The 20,345-nt window shown below is 48.0% G+C and overlaps 1 protein-coding gene across 2 annotated transcripts in view; it reads left to right on the forward strand.

Moving 5' to 3' along the window:
* Positions 1 to 4,606: 4,606 nt before the first annotated feature.
* Positions 4,607 to 20,345, forward strand: part of PCDH19 (protocadherin 19) — a 102,929-nt gene continuing 87,190 nt past the window's right edge. For both annotated transcript variants that reach the window (XM_059051028.2, XM_059051029.2), the window contains exons 1-2: positions 4,607 to 7,833; positions 11,417 to 11,744. In XM_059051028.2, coding sequence (XP_058907011.1) covers positions 5,687 to 7,833; positions 11,417 to 11,744 — 2,475 coding nt within the window. In that variant the 5' untranslated portion in view covers positions 4,607 to 5,686. The remainder of the gene's footprint in view (positions 7,834 to 11,416; positions 11,745 to 20,345) is intronic.

Here is a 20,345-nt window from a genome sequence, read left to right on the forward strand (position 1 = left end):
CCCATGACGTGTGTTTATGTAGGGACCAGTTATGAGTTTTGTAGCAGCAGGGGTTTGGCCCTTTGGGAAGTGCCATTCCTAATGAGAGGGGTTAAGCATAGAAAGGACTTGGGCATAATCTATTCAGGAATGCTGGTCTCATCAAAATGGGAAGACTTGGACTGATTAATAGCTTTCCGTCTCTTTTTCACCACTGTTCCCTACCTCTCTGTGTTTCTTGGAAAAGGCAAGCATCAGGGTCATGATAGACAACTTTAGCATGTAAGGAACACTTTCTCTACTCTTTGTTTTTCCTGCTACAGCTCTCTGGCTGTCATTATTATCCTTTGTCACAGGGTGGGCTTGGGGGTGGGGCTTGGGAGGAAGAGAGGAAAAAGTAAAAGAGACTCAAAGACTTTCCTTGCCCCCCTTCCCTTATCTTTCTGGTATTTCAAAAGTGTCATAAACATCATCCAGCATGGTGGAAAAGCACCCCACCCCTGCCCAGCAGGCCTACATCCATGGCTGCTTCTCTTAAGGCCTTTCCTTGTGATGCCTGGGAGTATGTGAGCCTGTGTGTGTGCCTGTGTGTGTGTGTGTGTGTGTGTGTGTGTGTGCGCGTGCGCGCGTGCACGTGCGCGTGTGTGCTGGGGGTTGTTAACTAGAAATTGGGCAATCACTTTGGGCAGAAGGGATAGAATATACCTCATCCTAGTTCTTCCATTGCCATTCAGCATTATTTCAGTGGCATGGCTGAAATTTTAAAGATAAAAATATCTTAACAATTTGATTCTGGCCTCAGAACCAAGAGCTGTCTTGGTCCAGAGAGCTGGCCCGGGCTGCACAGCGCTGTAGTTGATACTTAGGGGGGCCTAGTATTTCTCAGCAAAGTTGGATCAAAAATACTGAGGATGGTCACTAGATGTCCCTCTTGTGTCTCTAAAGAGGCTGAGGAGGTGGGGGCTCCCTTCAGGATTGAAGTAAAGGGAAGCTAAGACTGAGGGAACTTTCTTTTTGTTTTTATTAACTACACCCAGAATGGTTTTATTCAATTAATTAATAAATTCCTGATCATGAAGGTGTTTTCGGCTACTCACTTAGTCAATAACATTGTTGCAGTACAATGATCAAGTGTGTCTATGAGCAAACACATTGGTGGAGTATAATGATAAAGTGTGACTATTCGCAAAACATACATTCTGAGAGCAAAGGGCAGCCTTAGGGTTATCTGTAGAAGTTGATTGAGGGGGATGGAAGAACTATTTTTTTGGACGGGAGGTGTTACTATTACTTTGAGCTTGGGGGTGATGGGAAGGTAGGAAAGCAGAGGCACCCGTCCCTGCCTCTTTCCATACCTGGCTTCCACAAAAGTGGTTTAGTATAGCTGGGAGTACTTGGGGTGCTCTACTTGTAAAGGAGGGGTGCATTGAGTGTGAACAGGACCCAGGGAACCACGTGTGATCTCCTTAGCTAAGAGTGCATTTGTCTTTGCAAATGCAGAACAGGTCTTTACAATGTGATTGCACTTACAAAGGTAATGACATTGTACATGAATTGAATTCTCCTATTTATCTTTAAAAGACAGCAGAATATAGACATTCTATTAGCACTCCCCAAGGTAAGAGGTCCTCAGCCCTCTTATCTTGTTGTGTGCAACTTTTCAGATGCCACGGCAATGTTAATCATTTTACCTGAGTAATTCTTCCATTTCTCGTTACCTGGGGGATTGTTAATGGCCGAGACTACTTCTCAGACTCTTTGCTCCCGCTCAATCAAGCCGTGGAGGCGCCAGTTTACTTTTATTGATCAGTGGGTTCCTGACAGCCTTTGCCACAAGGAAGCAGCATCATCCTTTTTTAACTTAAAGGAGAACAGATCGCCTTAAAGTTTACAGCTAAAAGCTTCTAAGCAGAGCATGCAAACATTTTAGTATGCTGCTAATTGTTCTGTGTAAATAGTCCAAGCAATATTTTAGAAAGCTGCCAAACGCCGAACTCATATCCCGTGATCAGATAGCAAACCCATTTCAAATGCCTTTTTAGGCCATTTAATTAGACCAAGATGCACTTCATTCCCACTCGCTGACATCAAAGGTAAACAACTGTGATAAATCAAATGGAGCCCTTCTCTTTACGGAGCGCGTGAGGTGCGCCCGCGTCGCCTGCCATGTTGTCACTCTCCTCCAGAAGGGTCTGCAGAAAACCGGGCGGGCCGCGGGGCTCCCTCGAGCCACAACTCTGCTGTTCATCCGCACCTCTAAACGACCAAATTAAATGATACTCATTGCAGATGCTTCGATTTTCTCCTACATTTTCTGGGCTGAATTGCATCCTAATGTGAGAGAGTGAAACGACCCCCACGCGGAAAGCGGATCAATCTCTCCACGCCCTCCGCTTGGTCTCAGATGCACGTTTAGGGGGTCTCAACCTCACTCCCGAAATAATTCCTTTCTATAGGAGGAAGCTGTCTTCTTCTTCCCCTGCCAAGGTAAAGGCTGCTAAACTTGCTCCTTTTGGAAAGAGAAATATTTTTTTAAAGCAGCTGGGTTGCTCTCTGCAAGAAGATGGCAGTTTTGAGAAAACCTATTATGTGTTCAAATGTCTTTTTCCCTTTTCTTGTTTAATGGTTTTTAAAGGGCAAAAGTGAGTCTCTTTTTAAGCACACAGACTCGGCCAACGTCGCTGGGCTAATTATGACTTTGCTCACCCAAGATTCCCAAATATCCGAGACGACTCACTCAGAAGGGAGGTTTACTCTTCCAGGAATTGTGAATTCAGAAGCCGGTCCCCTCCACCCACAATCTGTGATGATAAAACACCTCAACTTGTTCGGCGAAGTGCTTTTTATTCTTCCCGCCAGTGACCTTAATTAAGAGCCTCAGAACGGGGCGGGGAGGAGTCCCCTCTGTCCCCAGGGCGCCTTCAGTCCAGAAGGCAAGCCGAGTTTGATAGCCCCAGCCACGCTGGCTTTTCAGCACTGGCACACGCCAGCCACTGTCGCCACCACCGCCCGAGCGAAGCTGCCAGCCCCCTAGGACCGAGGCCCCGAAGGAAGGCTGGGGCGCCCAGCACACCGGCGCCGGCTCCAGCTGCCAGCGACTTATGTGGACTGCGCGCCAGCTCCGCAGCTCCTGCTGGACTCGGGGCTCTCCCGGCTTGGCGCGGCGCGGCGCGGCACGGCGCGGCGGCGTCCACTCCACCAGCTCTTCTTAAACGTACAGTTTATTTATAGGGAGCTAAATTCTCCAACGGGGTGGGGTGAGGGGCAACAAAATGTGTCCAGCCCTCTCGGCGGCTCACTCCCTGCGCCACAGATCTCATTTGATTAACAAGGAACAGACAAGAGGGAACCGAACCGGGTCAGGGGCACTGCTTGGGCCGGGGGTGGACGGTGAGCGTAGTGCTGCGTCTGCCGGGGAAGGAGGGCTAGGGGTGACGGTCCAGGAGGATGGCTGCCGTGGTTCTTAGCTGAAGTGAAGAGTCAGCGGCCAAGAGCCAGATGAATGACCACCTCTGGGGCGCTTTCTCCTTTCCGTTCTTCCTTCCACCACCCGAGAAGGAGAAGAGAGAAAGACAGAGAAACTGACTGACAAACCCAGGGCGAAGAGACAAAGAGGGAGGGGGGAGGAGGAGAAAAAAGAATATGAATATGAATATTATATTCAAGATATGAAGATATGTGAGGGAGATAAACACGCCGAGAGAATCAAATCCTGCAATCTCTACAAACATGAGAGGCGCGCAGTTCCTGGGGAGGCTCAGTTGCAGCGCCAGCACGCCCCTCTCCTTGCTCCACCCTGCCTTCTTGCCCCCGCTGGGCCTGCCCGCCTGGCCTCCCCTGACTCCTGCTGCGGCTCCGCGGGCTGGGGTACCACTTGGTCCCGCCAGTGTGTAAGTTTCCGGCTGGCCCCGCCCCGCCCCCTCCCGCGCATTAGCCCCTCCCCAAGCCCGGAGCCCGCTGGGCTGCGCGCTGATTGGCTAACGCCTGGCGTAGCCGGGCTCGGCAGCTCGGGCTTTCTCCGGCTCTCTCCAGACTCCACGGCCAGTAGTTTGCGGCATCGGCAGGAGCAGCAGCAGCAGTAGCGGCGGCGGCGGGCGCAGTGGGTAGACGGATGAGCGGGCACAGACGGTAGCACGGCTCCCGCGCGCCATGCCCCGGTTGCCCGGGGGACACTGGCACCCGCGTCCCTAGCCTGGCGCGGGCCCTTGGCGCGCGCGTTACGCTCCTCGGCGTTCCGGCTGAGCGGATTTATCGGCGATCCGAAACCTCCCACCCCTGCTTGCTCACACTCCCCACTCACACTCCCCACACCACACACTCACTCTTCCTTTCTCTCACACATTCACCCACAGCCCAAGACAGAAAGAGACAGCGAGATAGACCTCCCGAGTGCTCAAGCGCCCGGGAGGGAGTGAGCCCAACGCAGCGCGGCCAGCGCCTCTCCAGGAGGATGGAATCAAGACGCTTCCGCAAGTAAACTTTGGCGGCGACATAACCGTCGACCGTGGCAGCTGCTGAGGCGGACCCCAGCGACATGCAACTGAGCTAGGAGGGCTTCCTACCGCGGCGGCGGCGGCGGCGGCGGCGGCGGCGGCCCTCGGAGCGACACCCCAGCCCAGACTGAGGGAGGAGGAGAAGCCCCTGGTACCTGCGGCGTCGGCCCCGCCTCTCCTGGCCGGTACTGTTGTCGCTTTGCCTCCCCTCCTCCCCATTCCCCGCCCCCCGGGCCATTGGAAAGACCCGGACTTCTATTTTCTTGGACAAATTGCTATCGGCCCGCTTTCACAAACTTGACGTGGAGGCTTGGGCTGCGTTGGTAACTGTGATATTCGAGACGAAAACGCCCGCAGTCCAACTGCTCTGTGGGGGTGGCTCCGTGCCCACCTCCGATCCTGGACACACGCGCCCCTCAAGCCTTCTGAAGCCAACCACAGTGCAAGGGAGCGCGCTCTCATTTTGGCAGCCTCTCTCCCCTCCCCCTTCTTCTGCCGGCCCGGGGAGAGCCATCCCGCTCAGCCGGATACTCTGGCGGCTGCGTCGCTTGACAGCAACTCAAACTCTCTCCTGCGACCCCCCTTTCTCCCCAACAGGCCTCGAAAAGGCCAGCGTGACCCCCCCGGACCCAGGAGGGCGCGTTCCAGGCGGGTCCTGTCTCCGCAGTGATCTAGGAGCACTGGGGGGAGGTCCTTGCGCATGCCAGGTGCACAGACTACGCGATAGCCAGCCCCAGTGCAGGTGCGCCGCGGCGGGCCGGGAAGTGCCTGAGAGGCTGTACCCTCACTGCACTCCCCGCCTTCGCCTCAAGCGCGGTCAGGACTCAGCAGCGCGTCAACCCAGCCGCTCAGACGCCGTCCGACCCGCAGCCCTGCGCTGCTGCGGCCAGTCGAGCCCGGCTAACTTTGAAGGGGGAAAACTGAGTAGCCGGGCTGGAGGGAGGGGGCTCGGGGCCGCGCGGCGCTCCCTCGGCCCCCCGGATCCCCCGGGCCCCCCGCGAGCCCTCGCCCGGTCCACCGCAACCTCAGCATTGGAGCCGGCGCGGGTGTCCCCCCCGCGCCGCCGGGCCGCCCTGGGCGGGACTCCTCCCGCGGCCTCCGGGGCCCCGGGGCGCGCGCAACAGGCGGCCCGAGTCGGCGGGAAGCTGGAGCGCCGGCGGCGTCGGCCTCGGAGGGGTGTGGAGAGGCGAGGCCAGGCAGAGCCCCGCGCAGCCATGGAGTCGCTCCTGCTGCCGGTGCTGCTGCTGTTGGCTGTACTGTGGACACAGGCGGCTGCCCTCATTAACCTCAAGTACTCGGTAGAAGAGGAGCAGCGCGCCGGGACGGTGATCGCCAACGTGGCAAAGGACGCCCGCGAGGCGGGCTTCGCACTGGACCCGCGGCAGGCCTCTGCCTTTCGTGTGGTGTCCAACTCCGCTCCGCACCTGGTGGACATCAACCCCAGCTCGGGCCTGTTGGTCACCAAGCAGAAGATCGACCGTGACCTGTTGTGTCGCCAGAGCCCCAAGTGCATCATCTCGCTCGAGGTCATGTCCAGCTCAATGGAGATCTGCGTGATTAAGGTGGAGATCAAGGACCTGAATGACAACGCGCCCAGCTTCCCGGCGGCACAGATTGAGCTGGAGATCTCAGAGGCGGCCAGCCCCGGGACGCGCATCCCACTGGACAGCGCCTATGACCCGGACTCGGGCAGCTTCGGCGTGCAGACGTACGAGCTCACGCCTAACGAGCTATTTGGCCTGGAGATCAAGACGCGCGGCGACGGTTCACGCTTTGCAGAACTCGTGGTGGAGAAGAGTCTGGACCGGGAGACGCAGTCGCACTACATCTTTCGCATCACTGCGCTCGACGGCGGCGACCCGCCGCACCTGGGCACTGTTGGCCTCAGCATCAAGGTGACCGACTCCAATGACAACAACCCTGTGTTTGGCGAGTCCACTTATTCAGTGACCGTGCCAGAGAACTCACCTCCCAACACGCCTGTCATCCGTCTCAACGCCAGTGACCCAGACGAAGGCACCAATGGCCAGGTGGTCTACTCTTTCTATGGCTACGTCAACGACCGCACTCGAGAACTCTTCCAGATCGACCCGCACAGCGGCCTGGTCACGGTCACTGGTGCCCTAGACTATGAAGAGGGCCATGTGTACGAACTGGATGTGCAGGCCAAGGACCTGGGGCCCAACTCCATCCCAGCACACTGCAAGGTCACCGTCAGCGTTCTGGACACCAATGACAACCCGCCGGTCATCAACCTGCTGTCGGTCAACAGCGAGCTGGTGGAGGTGAGCGAGAGCGCCCCCCCGGGCTACGTGATTGCACTGGTGCGGGTGTCTGATCGAGATTCCGGTCTCAATGGGCGCGTGCAGTGCCGTTTGCTGGGCAACGTGCCCTTTCGGCTGCAGGAGTATGAAAGCTTCTCCACTATCCTGGTGGACGGACGGCTGGACCGCGAGCAGCACGACCAGTACAATCTCACGATCCAAGCGCGCGACGGCGGCGTGCCCATGCTGCAGAGTTCCAAGTCCTTTACCGTGCGCATCACCGACGAGAACGACAACCACCCGCACTTCTCCAAGCCCTACTACCAGGTCATTGTGCAGGAGAACAACACTCCCGGTGCCTATCTGCTCTCTGTGTCGGCCCGAGACCCCGACCTGGGTCTCAATGGCAGTGTTTCCTACCAGATTGTGCCGTCGCAGGTGCGGGACATGCCTGTCTTCACCTATGTCTCCATCAACCCCAACTCGGGTGACATCTATGCACTGCGATCCTTCAACCACGAGCAGACCAAGGCATTTGAATTCAAGGTGCTGGCCAAAGACGGCGGCCTGCCCTCGCTGCAGAGCAACGCCACTGTTCGGGTCATCATCCTCGACGTCAATGACAATACCCCAGTCATCACTGCCCCACCCCTGATCAACGGCACCGCTGAAGTCTACATACCCCGCAACTCGGGCATAGGCTACCTGGTGACCGTTGTCAAAGCAGACGACTACGATGAGGGCGAGAATGGCCGGGTCACCTATGACATGACAGAGGGCGACCGCGGCTTCTTTGAAATAGACCAGGTCAATGGCGAGGTCAGAACCACTCGAACCTTCAGCGAGAGCTCCAAAGCTTCCTACGAGCTTATTGTGGTGGCCCACGACCATGGCAAGACGTCTCTCTCCGCCTCTGCACTCGTCCTAATCTACCTATCCCCTGCTCTCGACGCCCAAGAGTCGATGGGCTCGGTGAACTTGTCCTTGATTTTCATTATCGCCCTGGGCTCCATTGCTGGCATCCTCTTTGTCACTATGATCTTTGTGGCGATCAAGTGCAAGAGAGACAACAAAGAAATCCGGACCTACAACTGCAGGTAGAGCCAACTTTTCTTTCTTTCCTTCTTTGTCTTGGGTAAATAATGTGTATCTGTGTCTCTGTGTGAAAATCCCAGTGCTTTTGTTTCCTATTTAAATGCATACACCCTACTTACAGCGCTTCTTTTTGGAGGGAGGGGGGAGTTTATGTCAGCCCAAATTGATCAATTCTTTTGAACTGACAGTTTTCTGGAAGACAATCATTTACTGTTCGAATGGATTCTGCCACATAATGATGATGAGCAGAAAAGCAATTATCATTTTAAAATTTGCACAGCTGTCTCCATGGAGTTATGGCAGAAAAAAATTAATATGAGAGAGAGAGAAAGACTGATTGATTTTTTAGCAGAACCTTGAAGTAGCACAACTTGATTTGGGGGCTGTAGTGTTTTGGGGACAGGTACTGAAAGGAAAGGGAGTACTGGCAGCTGCCCTGTCCTGTTGTAGAGAGAAACTCTGAAGAAAACCTGTGAGTGGGAGTCTAAGGTAGGAAACAGAGTTGGGGGAAGAGAGAACAGGATTGTGTGGGGAAGCAGGTGATTAGAGTTTTTAGTGTGTTCTTGGCTTATTTTGTATCCAGTCCCCAAACATCTGGCTATGTGAAGTGAAATTCTACCAGTCATCTATATGTTTTCAAATATCTGGTTATTGGGTAGAGACCAAACATCCCAATGAGGAACAGGACTTTTGCATCCAGATGTTTCACTAAAAGTAGCAATCTCCTGGAGTTGATGGTTCTTTCCTCTAATGTGGAACTCTGCTGTGGCCCTAAGAGCTGGTCCTTACCAGTGGATGTCACTATGGGCTATGGTGTTACAGTTTCCCTTGAAATGTGTGCAGAATATGTGTGTGGTATGCCTGAGAGAGAGGGAGGTGGGGGAAGGAGGGAGGGAGGGAGAGAGAGGGGGGGGAGGGAGGGAGGGAGGGAGGGGGAATAGAAATGTGGAAACTGGAATGACACGTAGTAATTTAAAAAAAAATATTTCCTGATAAGCACTTTGGAGGGTCTTGCTGAAGCCCTTCCTTACAATATCCAATTTAGGATAAAACATGTAATTTTTTTTCAGCAGTGTCTCATTGAAATGGTTGAAAAAAAAGTTGTTTCTTTAGTTTGCTGAAAATGAATGATGCTATTTCCAACCAAGGTGTGTGTGTGCTTTCAACACACCTACACATCCAGTGTGTCTTTTGTGCCATCTGTGCTTGCATGTTAATCAGTCAAAATATGTTCCTGTAGGTCCGATTTGTATTTGACATCAACTGAAATGCACACTTCTGTGAATCAGAGCCCCCTGAATATGTAACAGCCATGCAATTATTGTTTCCCTTTTACTATTCTCTGCGTTACACAAGTTAGTAGACAAATGCTAACCACACATGAATATCAATCAGGTGCCATAAAAGAGCAGCTGCAATGCCTCATAAATGCTTTAATCCTGTTGCTAGTGAAATGGCCATGACTTTTCTTTCCTTCAGCTCCGAGTCATTTCAGACGGGAGAAATGGAAATTAATATTACTCTTACCTTTGAAACCTGTGACTGCCAGTGGCAATTTTTATAGGAGAAAAATGAGGGGTCTATAAAATTTTATTTATATGGAGATAATGATAGAGGGGACTCTTTTAAGCCATTTCCTCAGCATAAAGTAAATGCATAAGACCCTTTCCTTGATGAAAAGAAATCAGGTTGAAATAAAGATATTGAAGGCTTTGCCACCTCTTGGTGATGTATGGCTCAAAGTGAGAGCTCTTTCTGGGAGCTTAACAGGGAGATCATTAAACAGGGAGGAGAGCATTTGAAATGAAAAGAAAAAAAAACAAAAAAAGTGAATCTCAGTGCTCTTCAACTTCACTCATAGTGTATTTTATAAAGAGTTCTGTTTCCTGCGCTGGTTTGGGATTAATGAAGTACAGTTTAATTAAATAATTGCTTGATACAGAAAGGGCTGTGCAATTAATGCCTCAGCTGAATAATTGGACGGGGCATTGCCAAACTTACCCATCGTGGGTAAACAAAATGATTAGAACTTCCCATTGATTCTAAACGGTTAGAAAAGAAAATCAACCCCAGTCCTGTGGTCTTTGGGATTTTATCTGCTCCCAAGCCCCAACAGCATCAGCTTGCCCTCACTGCAAGTCTGCCTGAGCACAGAGCGAAAGAGTGAAGGGAACGCAACTGCTCAGCTCTAGGAAGATCCCTGGGGCAGAGCAAGAATGTGCCTCTGGAGATATGCAATCTCCTGGTCTGCTCACTTTTTAGAAACCTAAAGTTTAAGAGCTTGTCTTTCTGTGTATTAAGCAGAGGTTTCTTGTTCTCAGCCTCTGCAGAGCCTCTTCCTGAAATGCATTCATTTATGATACTTGCGAGATGATCTGCACTTGCTGTTTGAATTGGGCTCCCTTTCTGTATTCAGACAATTAGCTTTGTCGAGGGAGAATACAGGCACAGTCTTTGCCTTGTAAAGATCAACCTGTATTATTTATTAACCCTATTGTTTTGCTGATTATTGCTGAGAAATGGAATTTCCAGACAATAAGCTGAATCATTATGTGCAAAGTAATAAATGACTTTGAGAATCTGGCTACATTTAAATGTATTTCTTTTGACAAGTCTCTTAATGCTTGGTGTCTCTGGTGCACGTTGCTGGGTCTGTGTCATTGTTAATTAAATTGAGCTCTTTATGTTCCAGCACAGCTGCTTGTAGGTACACCTGAATGGAGAAGGATGCTGAATGCACTAACCTTTAAATTCCTTTGCAGTAATTGTTTAACTATCACTTGTCTCCTTGGCTGTTTTAAAAAAGGACAAAACAGCAAGTGTCTGCATTTCATCTTGGTTTCTCCCATTAGCGAGGAGCAAGACAAAAAGGCTGAGGAGAAAGTGAGCCTAAGGGGAAAGAGGTAAAAAGTATTTCCCCCTCGTTCAAATGGGTATGGCTATCAGATTTCTTGAGGAGAGGTGGCGGGTGGGGTGGGGAGTAGAAGGGAGCAGGGCTAGGGCGGGGGAAGGAGGGTGTGGAGGAGAGGAGCTGAGGATTTGTCAAAGGACAGGGTCTGATTTGCTCCAGTTCAAAACTGATCAGTTCAGTCACCAAGGAACCTGATTGAGGGTGTTCATCACATGGCAATTGCTTGGAGGAACTGGAAAGGGGATTATTTTTTATTTCTTTTTATCTCCGCTTCTGTTAAGTTAGGACTAGCTTCTTATTTCACCCAGGAGTTCCTTTGGCTTCCAAAAAAGCTCCAGATTTGAGCATTTTCATGCTTTCTCTCCCATAGGCTCAACTTTCCCCGTCCCCATACCCTTGTTAAATGGCCACTCACAATGAGAAATTCCAAATCTAAAGTATAGAAACTTCGTGGGGGGTGTAGTGGGAGGTTACTATGTTTAATATAAAAACTTTACAGCCCTCAGCTTGTTTTCACATGTAGAAAGCACAGGGAGAAACCTGATGATGTAATGCACCAGAATAAGAAGCTGGAGCGGAGATGGGGTGCAACCCTCTGGGGTGCTTAATGTTTATTAATCGATGCATGGTTTGGGAGGGCGTTAGCGATACATGCTGCCTTTTCTGTCACATAGAATCGCTGAGTACTCCTATGGGCATCAAAAGAAATCAAGCAAGAAGAAAAAAATCAATAAGAATGACATCCGCCTGGTACCCCGGGATGTGGAGGAGACAGACAAGATGAACGTTGTCAGTTGCTCCTCCCTGACCTCGTCCCTCAACTATTTCGACTACCACCAGCAGACCCTTCCTCTGGGCTGCCGCCGCTCTGAGAGCACTTTCTTGAATGTGGAGAACCAGAATACCCGCAATACCAGCGCCAACCACATCTACCATCACTCTTTCAACAGCCAGGGCCCCCAGCAACCAGACCTGATCATCAATGGTGTGCCTCTGCCCGAGGTGAGTGCAGCTAAGCGGCTCTGTGAGGTCCTCCCAGGCCTCTTTCCCATGCTGCTCGCTGGACCCCATCAGCCTCTATGGTGGCACATTCCCTGGCAGGGGTAGGAGAACTTCTCTGCCTAAGCCCATTTCCGAAGTCAGGGCTTGCTACCAGTGCTTCTTGGGGCAGAGGGTAACCCCAAATATTGAGCCTTTGTAGGGGTGGATGTTGGGAGTGAGAGCTCAAGGTCTGAGCCTTTGAAATACCTGTATGGTATTCTGGCGTAATACAAATTGTACCACCTGTTGCAAATAGAGTACAACAGTTAAAGTGGCTAAGAATCAACAAGTAGTCTTAAAGATAGATGAGCCCTAGAATGCTCGGGGGCCAGTTTCCTAGTGTGAGAGTGATTCAGCCTCCTGAAGCCCCCTTTTGCTTTTTCTTTGATCATATACGTGCTTTGCTGAGAATATGGATGGGCCGGTTAAAGAGAGGCAAACAAAAATATAAAAAAGCCACATTGCTATTTCTTAATAGCTCTTATGGTGACATTTGACAAATGAGGAGGTTGAAACTGTCACTAATAATGAAAATTTCAGGAATTAACTATGAGTTAGCTCTGTTTCTCTTTACCAGGAATGAATGTTTTCAAATGGAAGCATTTTTTTTTTAGACACTACGTGGTCCGGTGTTTGCTGTCTATTGAAATATTTCAGGGTAGTAGGGTAGTAATGTGGATGATGGTAGGTTGGTGGCTGGGTGGAAGGCTATAAATAACAGCTCTTAAGTTAATTTCATTTTTCCTTGAATTGCTTAAGTCCCTCTTTGGTTGGAAATTTAATGCACTGGGAGGCATATTCGCTCTTCCAGGCCACTAATGAAAGGAATATTACATACTTGGAGAGCACTTCACAACCATTGTCTTCTTTGATCCTTACAGTCAGGTATCTTAATAGGTTGCCCTTCAGTAGATGATGAATGGAGGTCCAGAGATGCTAAGGGACTTGTTCAGACTCACAGGGCAGGGATATCAAGAGGGAGAGAGAGGAAGGACTAGATTGCAGGGCTCTATAACTCTGGCGAGTGCTGCTTCACTGACACTTCCCTGCCTCAGAAATAATTCAGCCTGACATACCTGGGCTGGGATGCATATAAAATGGCCTGATAGTATTTATGTCAATTTCATAGGGCAAAGGGTTTTAGGACCACTTTTATCGACTGCTCCTCCTAGTACCTGAAAAATATTTCTCATCAGAATTAATGGGGCCAAAAAAGCAGTGCTTTTCATGAGAAACTGATGATTTTCTTCTAGCAACAGAGACACCAATATTGTGAATCTATAAATCTATAAATAAAGATTTATTGAAAATCCAGTATTATGCTAGGTAGGCTCAGTTATTATTATGATTGTCAGTGGATACTACTAGGGACTAGACCATAGACTTTCTGGAGGACTACTCATGGACCACCAAGAGTTCAACAATGGAGAGGGGGAGGTAGTGCTATGTAGTGGAATCAGATAGACCATGATTTTGAATCTGGGGGGCATGTCCTGCAATGGTATCCCTCTGAATCTCTGTTTCCTCATCTACAAAATGGGTACATCTGTCATGCAAGGTTGGTCCAAGGAATAATATGACATTATGTAATGTAAGGGGTCTGACACATAGGTACCCCCTAAATCGTAGGTCTCTTCACCAGACAATTGGAGAGTGACTATTGTAATGGCCTGCATACCTGAGTGTAACTCCCTAGGCACTTATAACCAAAGAGGAATTTAGGCTGGTTCTGTATATAAAAGATTTACAAAGTGGTGAGGTTAGCGTATTCATACTGGACTTTTTTTTTTCATACTGGACTTTTAAACAATGGAGGTAAAAAAATGCCAAGGTTTTGGGTTAGGTGCTGACTACTGCTGCCTGTGGAGATGGACAAAAGAATTGAATCCTGAGGGCTTGGTGACTATGCAATCAATTCAAAGTAGTAGAGAAACATAAGCCCTGGTGTCTATGGGATGTTTTGAGGGGGCTAGAGATATATGACTATGTCTGCATGGTTTACTTGAGATCTTGGTGTTCTTTCTGAGATTCTCCTGTGGACAAAATGAAACAAAGTATTGCTTCAGTTATTTAGAAAAGCCATTGAAAGTCTGAATTCTGATCCTATCTCTGACTCACAAAACAAGATATTCTCTTATGTAACAAAGTCATGCAGACCTAGCATCTAGGGCTAGTCAGGGCCAAGACAGCATATATTAGGCACGGTGAGGTTGTGTATTTCCAATATGCAGTCCTGGAGAGTTCAACTGACAAACCCATTCAGAAAGGAGAGAGACCCACTCACAGCAGAGCATGAATCAGGCCATTTAAACCTGCATCTGTCACAAAGTCCTGCATGGGGAAAATGACACTTCTTTTCTTCCCATACCAGAGGCCCTTGAGCATGGACTAGGTAGAATACTTAGGTACAGTGAAATCTGTAGAGGAGTAGGGATGATTGATTCATACATTCAACTAATATTTGTTGTGTGTCTATTCTTTGTAAGGTTCTGTTGTGGGCTCTGGTGTTAGAGAAATGAAAAAGATGTCCTCTGATCTCAAAGAATGCACATTCTAATGGGGGAGATAAGCAAATAGGTGATTTGTGGTATGGAGTGATAAATGCTACTATCAGGTACAATGGGATAGTCTCCATTACTAGGATAATAATATCATAATGTATTTCCTACCTTTTCTTTATATTTTTCCTAATTAATTAATTAATCCATCTAAGAAACCAACAATTATTAAGCAATTGTAGCACAGAGTGTTAAGTGCTACCATGTGATACATATAAGATTCTGTGGAAATTTCTGTATTAAATCTTATTATGTCATGTACATTTTTCTCTATATTATTTCATTAAACCATTTTTATTTGTTCATTAACTCAACCCAGGAGCATTTATTGCACACTTAGAACATGCCAGACACTGTATAACTTGCTGAGGATACAAAAATAAAACACTTGATCCTTGACCCCAGGGAGCTTACAGGGAGACAGACAAGTAAACAGGTCATTTCAGTTCAGGAGAACATCTCTTTACTGAGCATGTTACATTCTTCCTCACCAGACTGGGACCAAAGGTCACTACGCATTAGGTTCCTTTGCTGGGCTACCTTGTGGACAAACTCACTCCCTTCATTAGCTGCAGTGTCGGTTACAGGGCTTACTGGCAATGGCATTACAGAGGAGTGAGAACTGCTTCCCTCACAGCGCTGCATCACACTTTGAAGTTTATCACCATGGCATTAAATCAATCACTAAGCATTGTTTGAGTGTCCACTGTGTGCTCAGCTGTGTGGCAGGTACCATGGGGATCCCAAATAAATATAAGATGTAGCATCTGCCTTCAGAGTTCATAGTCTGGTTGGGGAGCTAAGATCACCCACATGATTTCCCTGTAAGCAACACAAAAGGGTTTCTAACCTCCAGTCACTTTGCAGCCTGCTTAGTACTCTCCAGCTCCTCCTTCCCTGGCAGCGCAGCCATCATTTATATGTAGATTTACTGTTGAGCTCTCAAGTTTGGTGCTGATGTGAGGGTAACTTTTGCATCAGTGTGCAGACCTAGCCACATTTGAACATTGTTGGCTCTAGAAACTGAAGGGAACATGACTTTAAAGGCAGTTAGGTAGGAAAAGGCAAAGGGAATGGAGCACCGAAACATTCAATATTAAAAAACTCAAATTAAAAAATGCCTCACCAAAGAGACTGGATGTTTGACCATTTCACCCCTCCTGAAGACAGGAAGAGGCCCCACCCAAGTCTCTATTACCAGCAGAAGAAATGAGTTGCATTGGAACTCAGCTTTAGAATTATGGAGACCATCTTGCCTGGAATTCTTTGTCTTCATTTACCTGTTCTCTGATGTTGGTCAGGAGATCAGCTGTGTGGATTTTGTGGTTTTGTACACAAATTTGAGGAGGGAACGTGGAGGATGCTTTTGCTGTTTACAGAAGACCTTTGTAGAATTAGTGATGTCAGGTATCTCTTAAATATTTTAAATTGAAGGTGAGGTTTGCATTCTTTGGCATCCTGGTTTATTTAGTCCATAGACTTAGTGTATATGTAAGTGAATGTGTGTGTGTGTGTGTGCACATGCATATGGGTGTATGGGGTGGGGGGAGAGTGAAGAGAGGGGAAAGGAGGTTGAAAAAATAGATAATGGAGAAGAAAGTAAGTAGTTTTGTCAGTTTGCTAAGATTTTTCTAAACTTAGTCCAGTTTTTTTAGAGACTCCTCAGTACGGCAAATAATTTTTCTTCCAATCTTATGGAATGATGGCATGCCTCCTGGGTGTCTCTGTATGCCACAAAGTATTACTCCTTTGTACATCAGCATTCCTGCATTACCTTTTTTGTCACCCAGGCCATGGTCATTGTTAAAGGAAGAAAATGAAACTCATTTCTTCTGCTGGTAATGGGGACTTGGGTGGGACCTCTTCCTGCCTTCAGGAGGGGTGAAATGGCCAAACATCCAGTCTCTTTGGTAAGATTTTTTTTAATTTGAGTTTTTAAATATTGAATGTTTCAGAGTTGACAATTCTAAGAGAGTGATAGTGGGCAAGAGCTTCCAGAATTCTAGTCATAGGGTGCATAGGGATTTAATTCTGGTTTCAAACTCCATCTTGAGCTCTCTCTTCTTATTTTTCCTTCTTTCACTAGCAAACTGTAACATCTTTGATATAAGACATCCTCAGGGTGTGTGCGTGGTCTGCTGTGGTCACTCACAGAGCACTTTCATAAGTAGCAGTGTGGTAGCAGTGGATGAGTTTGCAGGACAAGGATGTATGTGGCAGACCAAATTGAATGCTTCCAATTATCCTACCGAAAGTCTCAGTGCATGTTATCTTAGTGCAAATAATGAAACTAAAACATCAGTTAGGCTTTGAAGAAAAATAAGAAAGAAATAGCATGCTTTGGTCCCTAAAAAGAGTTTTTAAAAAGTTAGGGATTTGCAGTGATCTGAGTGAAACTCTGAGCTAAGGAGCTAGAAAAGCAGCCACAAACCTATCAGGTGTCAGATTCAGAAGTCACTAGAAAATTAATAGGTACAATGAGGCTGGTTAGGATAGCAAGGTAATGACACAAATCACCCCCTCCAATGAAAACAAACCAACAAACGCTTCAGCAAGCAATTTTATTGTACTTTCCTTGTTTTGACAGGGTCTTGGAACCATCTGAGTCTTATCCCTAAGGGTCAAAAGTATCCCTCCGGCTGCAGAAGGAAGCAATGGAAAACAGTGCAGCCCACATCTTTTCAAGGCTCACTCCAGTTTTCTTAAAAATAAAAGGCTCCATTTTTACTGAGAGACAGTCTAGGGCCACCCATTGCCTACATTGCATCTTATTGGCCCGTTTCACATCGAGTCTAAGCAGTGCGTTTCCCATGGGGATCCACTTGCAAGATGTGTTCCAGAATAAACTGTTCCTCTGTCATCTCCATGCAACTGCTGCAGAACTGAGTTAGTTTACATTAGTATTTGCTAATTTATTATTATCATTCCTTATTGGCAATTAACTGGTTACCTTAGAGATCACCTCTCTCCCCATACACCTTCACTAAATTTGAGCTCAGCCAGAGAGCTTGCTAATGATCCTGAGATTTCTCTCCCTAGGGGACTGGAGGCAGGACATTTTCCATAGAGGGTTCTGAGGCTTTGGAATTCCTCTTTTCAGAGGACCACTTGTTTTGGGTCCCAGTAACCCTAGCTGGTTTTTCTCTGTCAGTCAGATTTATAAGGTGGGAGGAGCTGCAGACCTCTCCTCCCCTAACCTTGCGCTAGTTTTTGCTGTGGCTTTGGTATACCATACTCTGAGGCTGAAGCAGTGGGGTTGGGGGATTGCTTGTTTGGAATTGGAAGACTGAAAGAGAATGAAGTCACCTCCTGGCAAAGCTGGAGTCTTTCAATTATGGTGCTGCAGTGGATCTGAGGAGTCTGCTTGGAGTTTGAGATGTTGACCCCTCTGCATGTGTATCTCAGCTTCTAGGGCTTAGGGGAGGCCAAGCTTGGCTGGATCAAGTGTCTCAGATGTGGGTAAATGAAGCCATTTGTACAAGAGGCCTGTGTATAAGAGACGGGAGGCTGGCTCTGGAGCAGCCATTTTCCCCCACTGAGAGGAAGCTTGATTTCTTGATGTGTGACTGGCTGGCCTTTAATGTGAGCCTCATTTACTTCGAACAATTGATAGGCTTGAAGTGAAAGTCCCAGAGGATCAGTTCTTTGTAGAGGGAAATGCTCTTCAAGTTACATTTCCTCTTTGGCTGTTGTGTAGTTAGGAGTGGTTTTTGTGTGGGCTGCATGGGGAGGGTCACTCTGCTTCCAGTGGGTGTACCCAGGCTGCTAGTGCCTTCCTATGTCCCCCCAGGGAACCAGGAGGAAAGTACTGCAGCCTGAAACTGGAGAACAGCTCTGCCAGCTCTAGGAACTTGGGGTCCCATGAGGAAATCTCATTTGCCATCATTCAGCAGCATTCAGGATTTTGCTTCAGGATACTGGTTAGGACCACACAGTGCCACAGCGCTCCTGGAAGAGGTGTCAGAAGGAACCAGTATTTCTACTCTATAATCATGAAAATGGAGTTGCAGAGAAGGCAGATGAGTCGCCCAGGCACACATCATTTGGGGCCAAACTGGGTCCCTTTGGATCGATAGCAGTTCCTCTGTTGCAGTTTCCAAGTGCTTTCTGTCACGTAACAGAAAACTTGATTGGATTCCACAAGAAGACCTGTGGCTATACCTTTGGCCGGTAGTTGTGTTCCTGAAAAGTTGTGCAGCAGGAAAGTGTTTGTTTTGTAAATTAGACCCCATGTTAACCACAGTGGCATTCCGTATAGAAACACAGTGGTGGATTCTTTCATAAAGGAAAGAGCCCTTGTGTACTGTGAATAATCAACTCCTTACCGATTTCCTTTGTAAATCTGGATTTTTCACATATCTTGTTTGCTTAAAGTGCAATTCCTCACATTGGCAAAATTTACAAAGCCTTTGAAAGGTGGGCCAATTCATAATTCCCTTGACTTCTCACTGTTTAGCCTTCCTGGATGAATCTCACTTAATTAAAAAATGTAATTATGCAATATCTAAAATACATGGTGTCCATAGAAGACACATAATATCTCCCAGATTTAACAAATGTTAACATTTCATATTTGCTCCAGATTTTAAAAAATTAAAGGTTACAGCTGTCCTCTTCCCATCCTATTCCTCTCCCTCTATCCATTCTTTGTAAGTCTGTAGCTGGAAGAACAGAAACCCATCAGGAATGTTTTTGGTGAGTTCTGTCTTAGCCTCATGAGCTCGCTTCTGAAAGAGATGGCTCTCATTTTGCAGCCCCAGGTCCTAAAAACTCCCCAAGTCAATATGGGTTTCCTGGATTGAGTAGAGCCTGGGAATTACTTTGGAAAATGAAAAGGCTCTCTTAAACTTGCTTTAAATTCAGCCTTTGGTAGTATATAAAGATGTTAAAAACTTCAGCCTTTGGGGAGGGAGAAAATTACTTTTTTGGAAAGAAAATAAATGAGAGTGAGAGTCAGATAGATTGACAGACAGACAGGAGTCAGGGGCAGCTATCTTGAGTTTTGAGCAGACCATTTGGGATTGAAGCAGGCTTGGTGTGAAGCCTGCATTCTCCTTGAGCTCAGTGTTCATGGACTAGCACTGGGGCTTCTTCATGTCAGATGCTTAAGCACTGCCTTGATGTGCATAGTCTTCGGATGCTCCATTAAGTCTCTGAATGCCAGGGTGGCCAGTTTTCAGCTTCTCCCACCGGGCCACATCTGGCCACTGTTCTGTGGCAAGCTGAACTCCCTCACTGCCACCAGCACTGGTCTTGGCAGTCTCTGCTTTCTGGATTATTTTTGCTCATAAATTTGATTTCCAGAGCATGAAGGGCACTTCATCTCAGATCGTGTAGTTTGCTCTTCTGAACAAAATGGATTCCCTGTGTAAGCTGGTGGGAAGATATGTTAAATCCAAAGACCAGACTCTCCCTTTAGGGGAGTGTGTGTGTGTGTGTGTGTGTGTGTGTGTGTGTGTGTGAGAGAGAGAGAGAGAGAGAGAGAGAGAGAGAGAGAGAGAGAGAGAGAGGAGGGAGGGAGGGAGGGAGGGAGGGAGGGAGGGAGGGAGGGAGAGGGAGGGAGGGAGGGAGGGAGAGAGAGAGAGAGAACATATCTACTTGTCTCACCCACTTATTCTGCCTCTGAGGTGATGGAGCCTTTATGAGCTGGCCTGATTGTATACATATCTATGAGCTTAGCTTCTCAGAGCTCCCCTCCCCACTGTGACACTCTGTTGGTTATTGCCCTGAGGAAATGCTTATAAGCCTCATCACAGCAGGGTGTGACCCCCAAATGTGAGGCCAGGGCACCCCAATTTGATATAGCCCAGGGACAGACATCCTGGGGACTATTTTTAATTGAGAGCTCTGAGTAGGAAGCAGCCAAATAAACATTGCTGTGCATACAACCTAGCTTAAGAAAACCTTACAGGGAATCTCAGTTCCTTGGAAATGATTTTCTGAGTCTCAGCTTCTCTTTCTGTTTTTTTGGGGGCATAATTCTGTTTAAAGTCTTCCTCTTTAA

Source organism: Kogia breviceps, chromosome X (assembly GCF_026419965.1).
Source record: "Kogia breviceps isolate mKogBre1 chromosome X, mKogBre1 haplotype 1, whole genome shotgun sequence".
NCBI classification, from domain to species: domain Eukaryota; kingdom Metazoa; phylum Chordata; class Mammalia; order Artiodactyla; family Physeteridae; genus Kogia; species Kogia breviceps.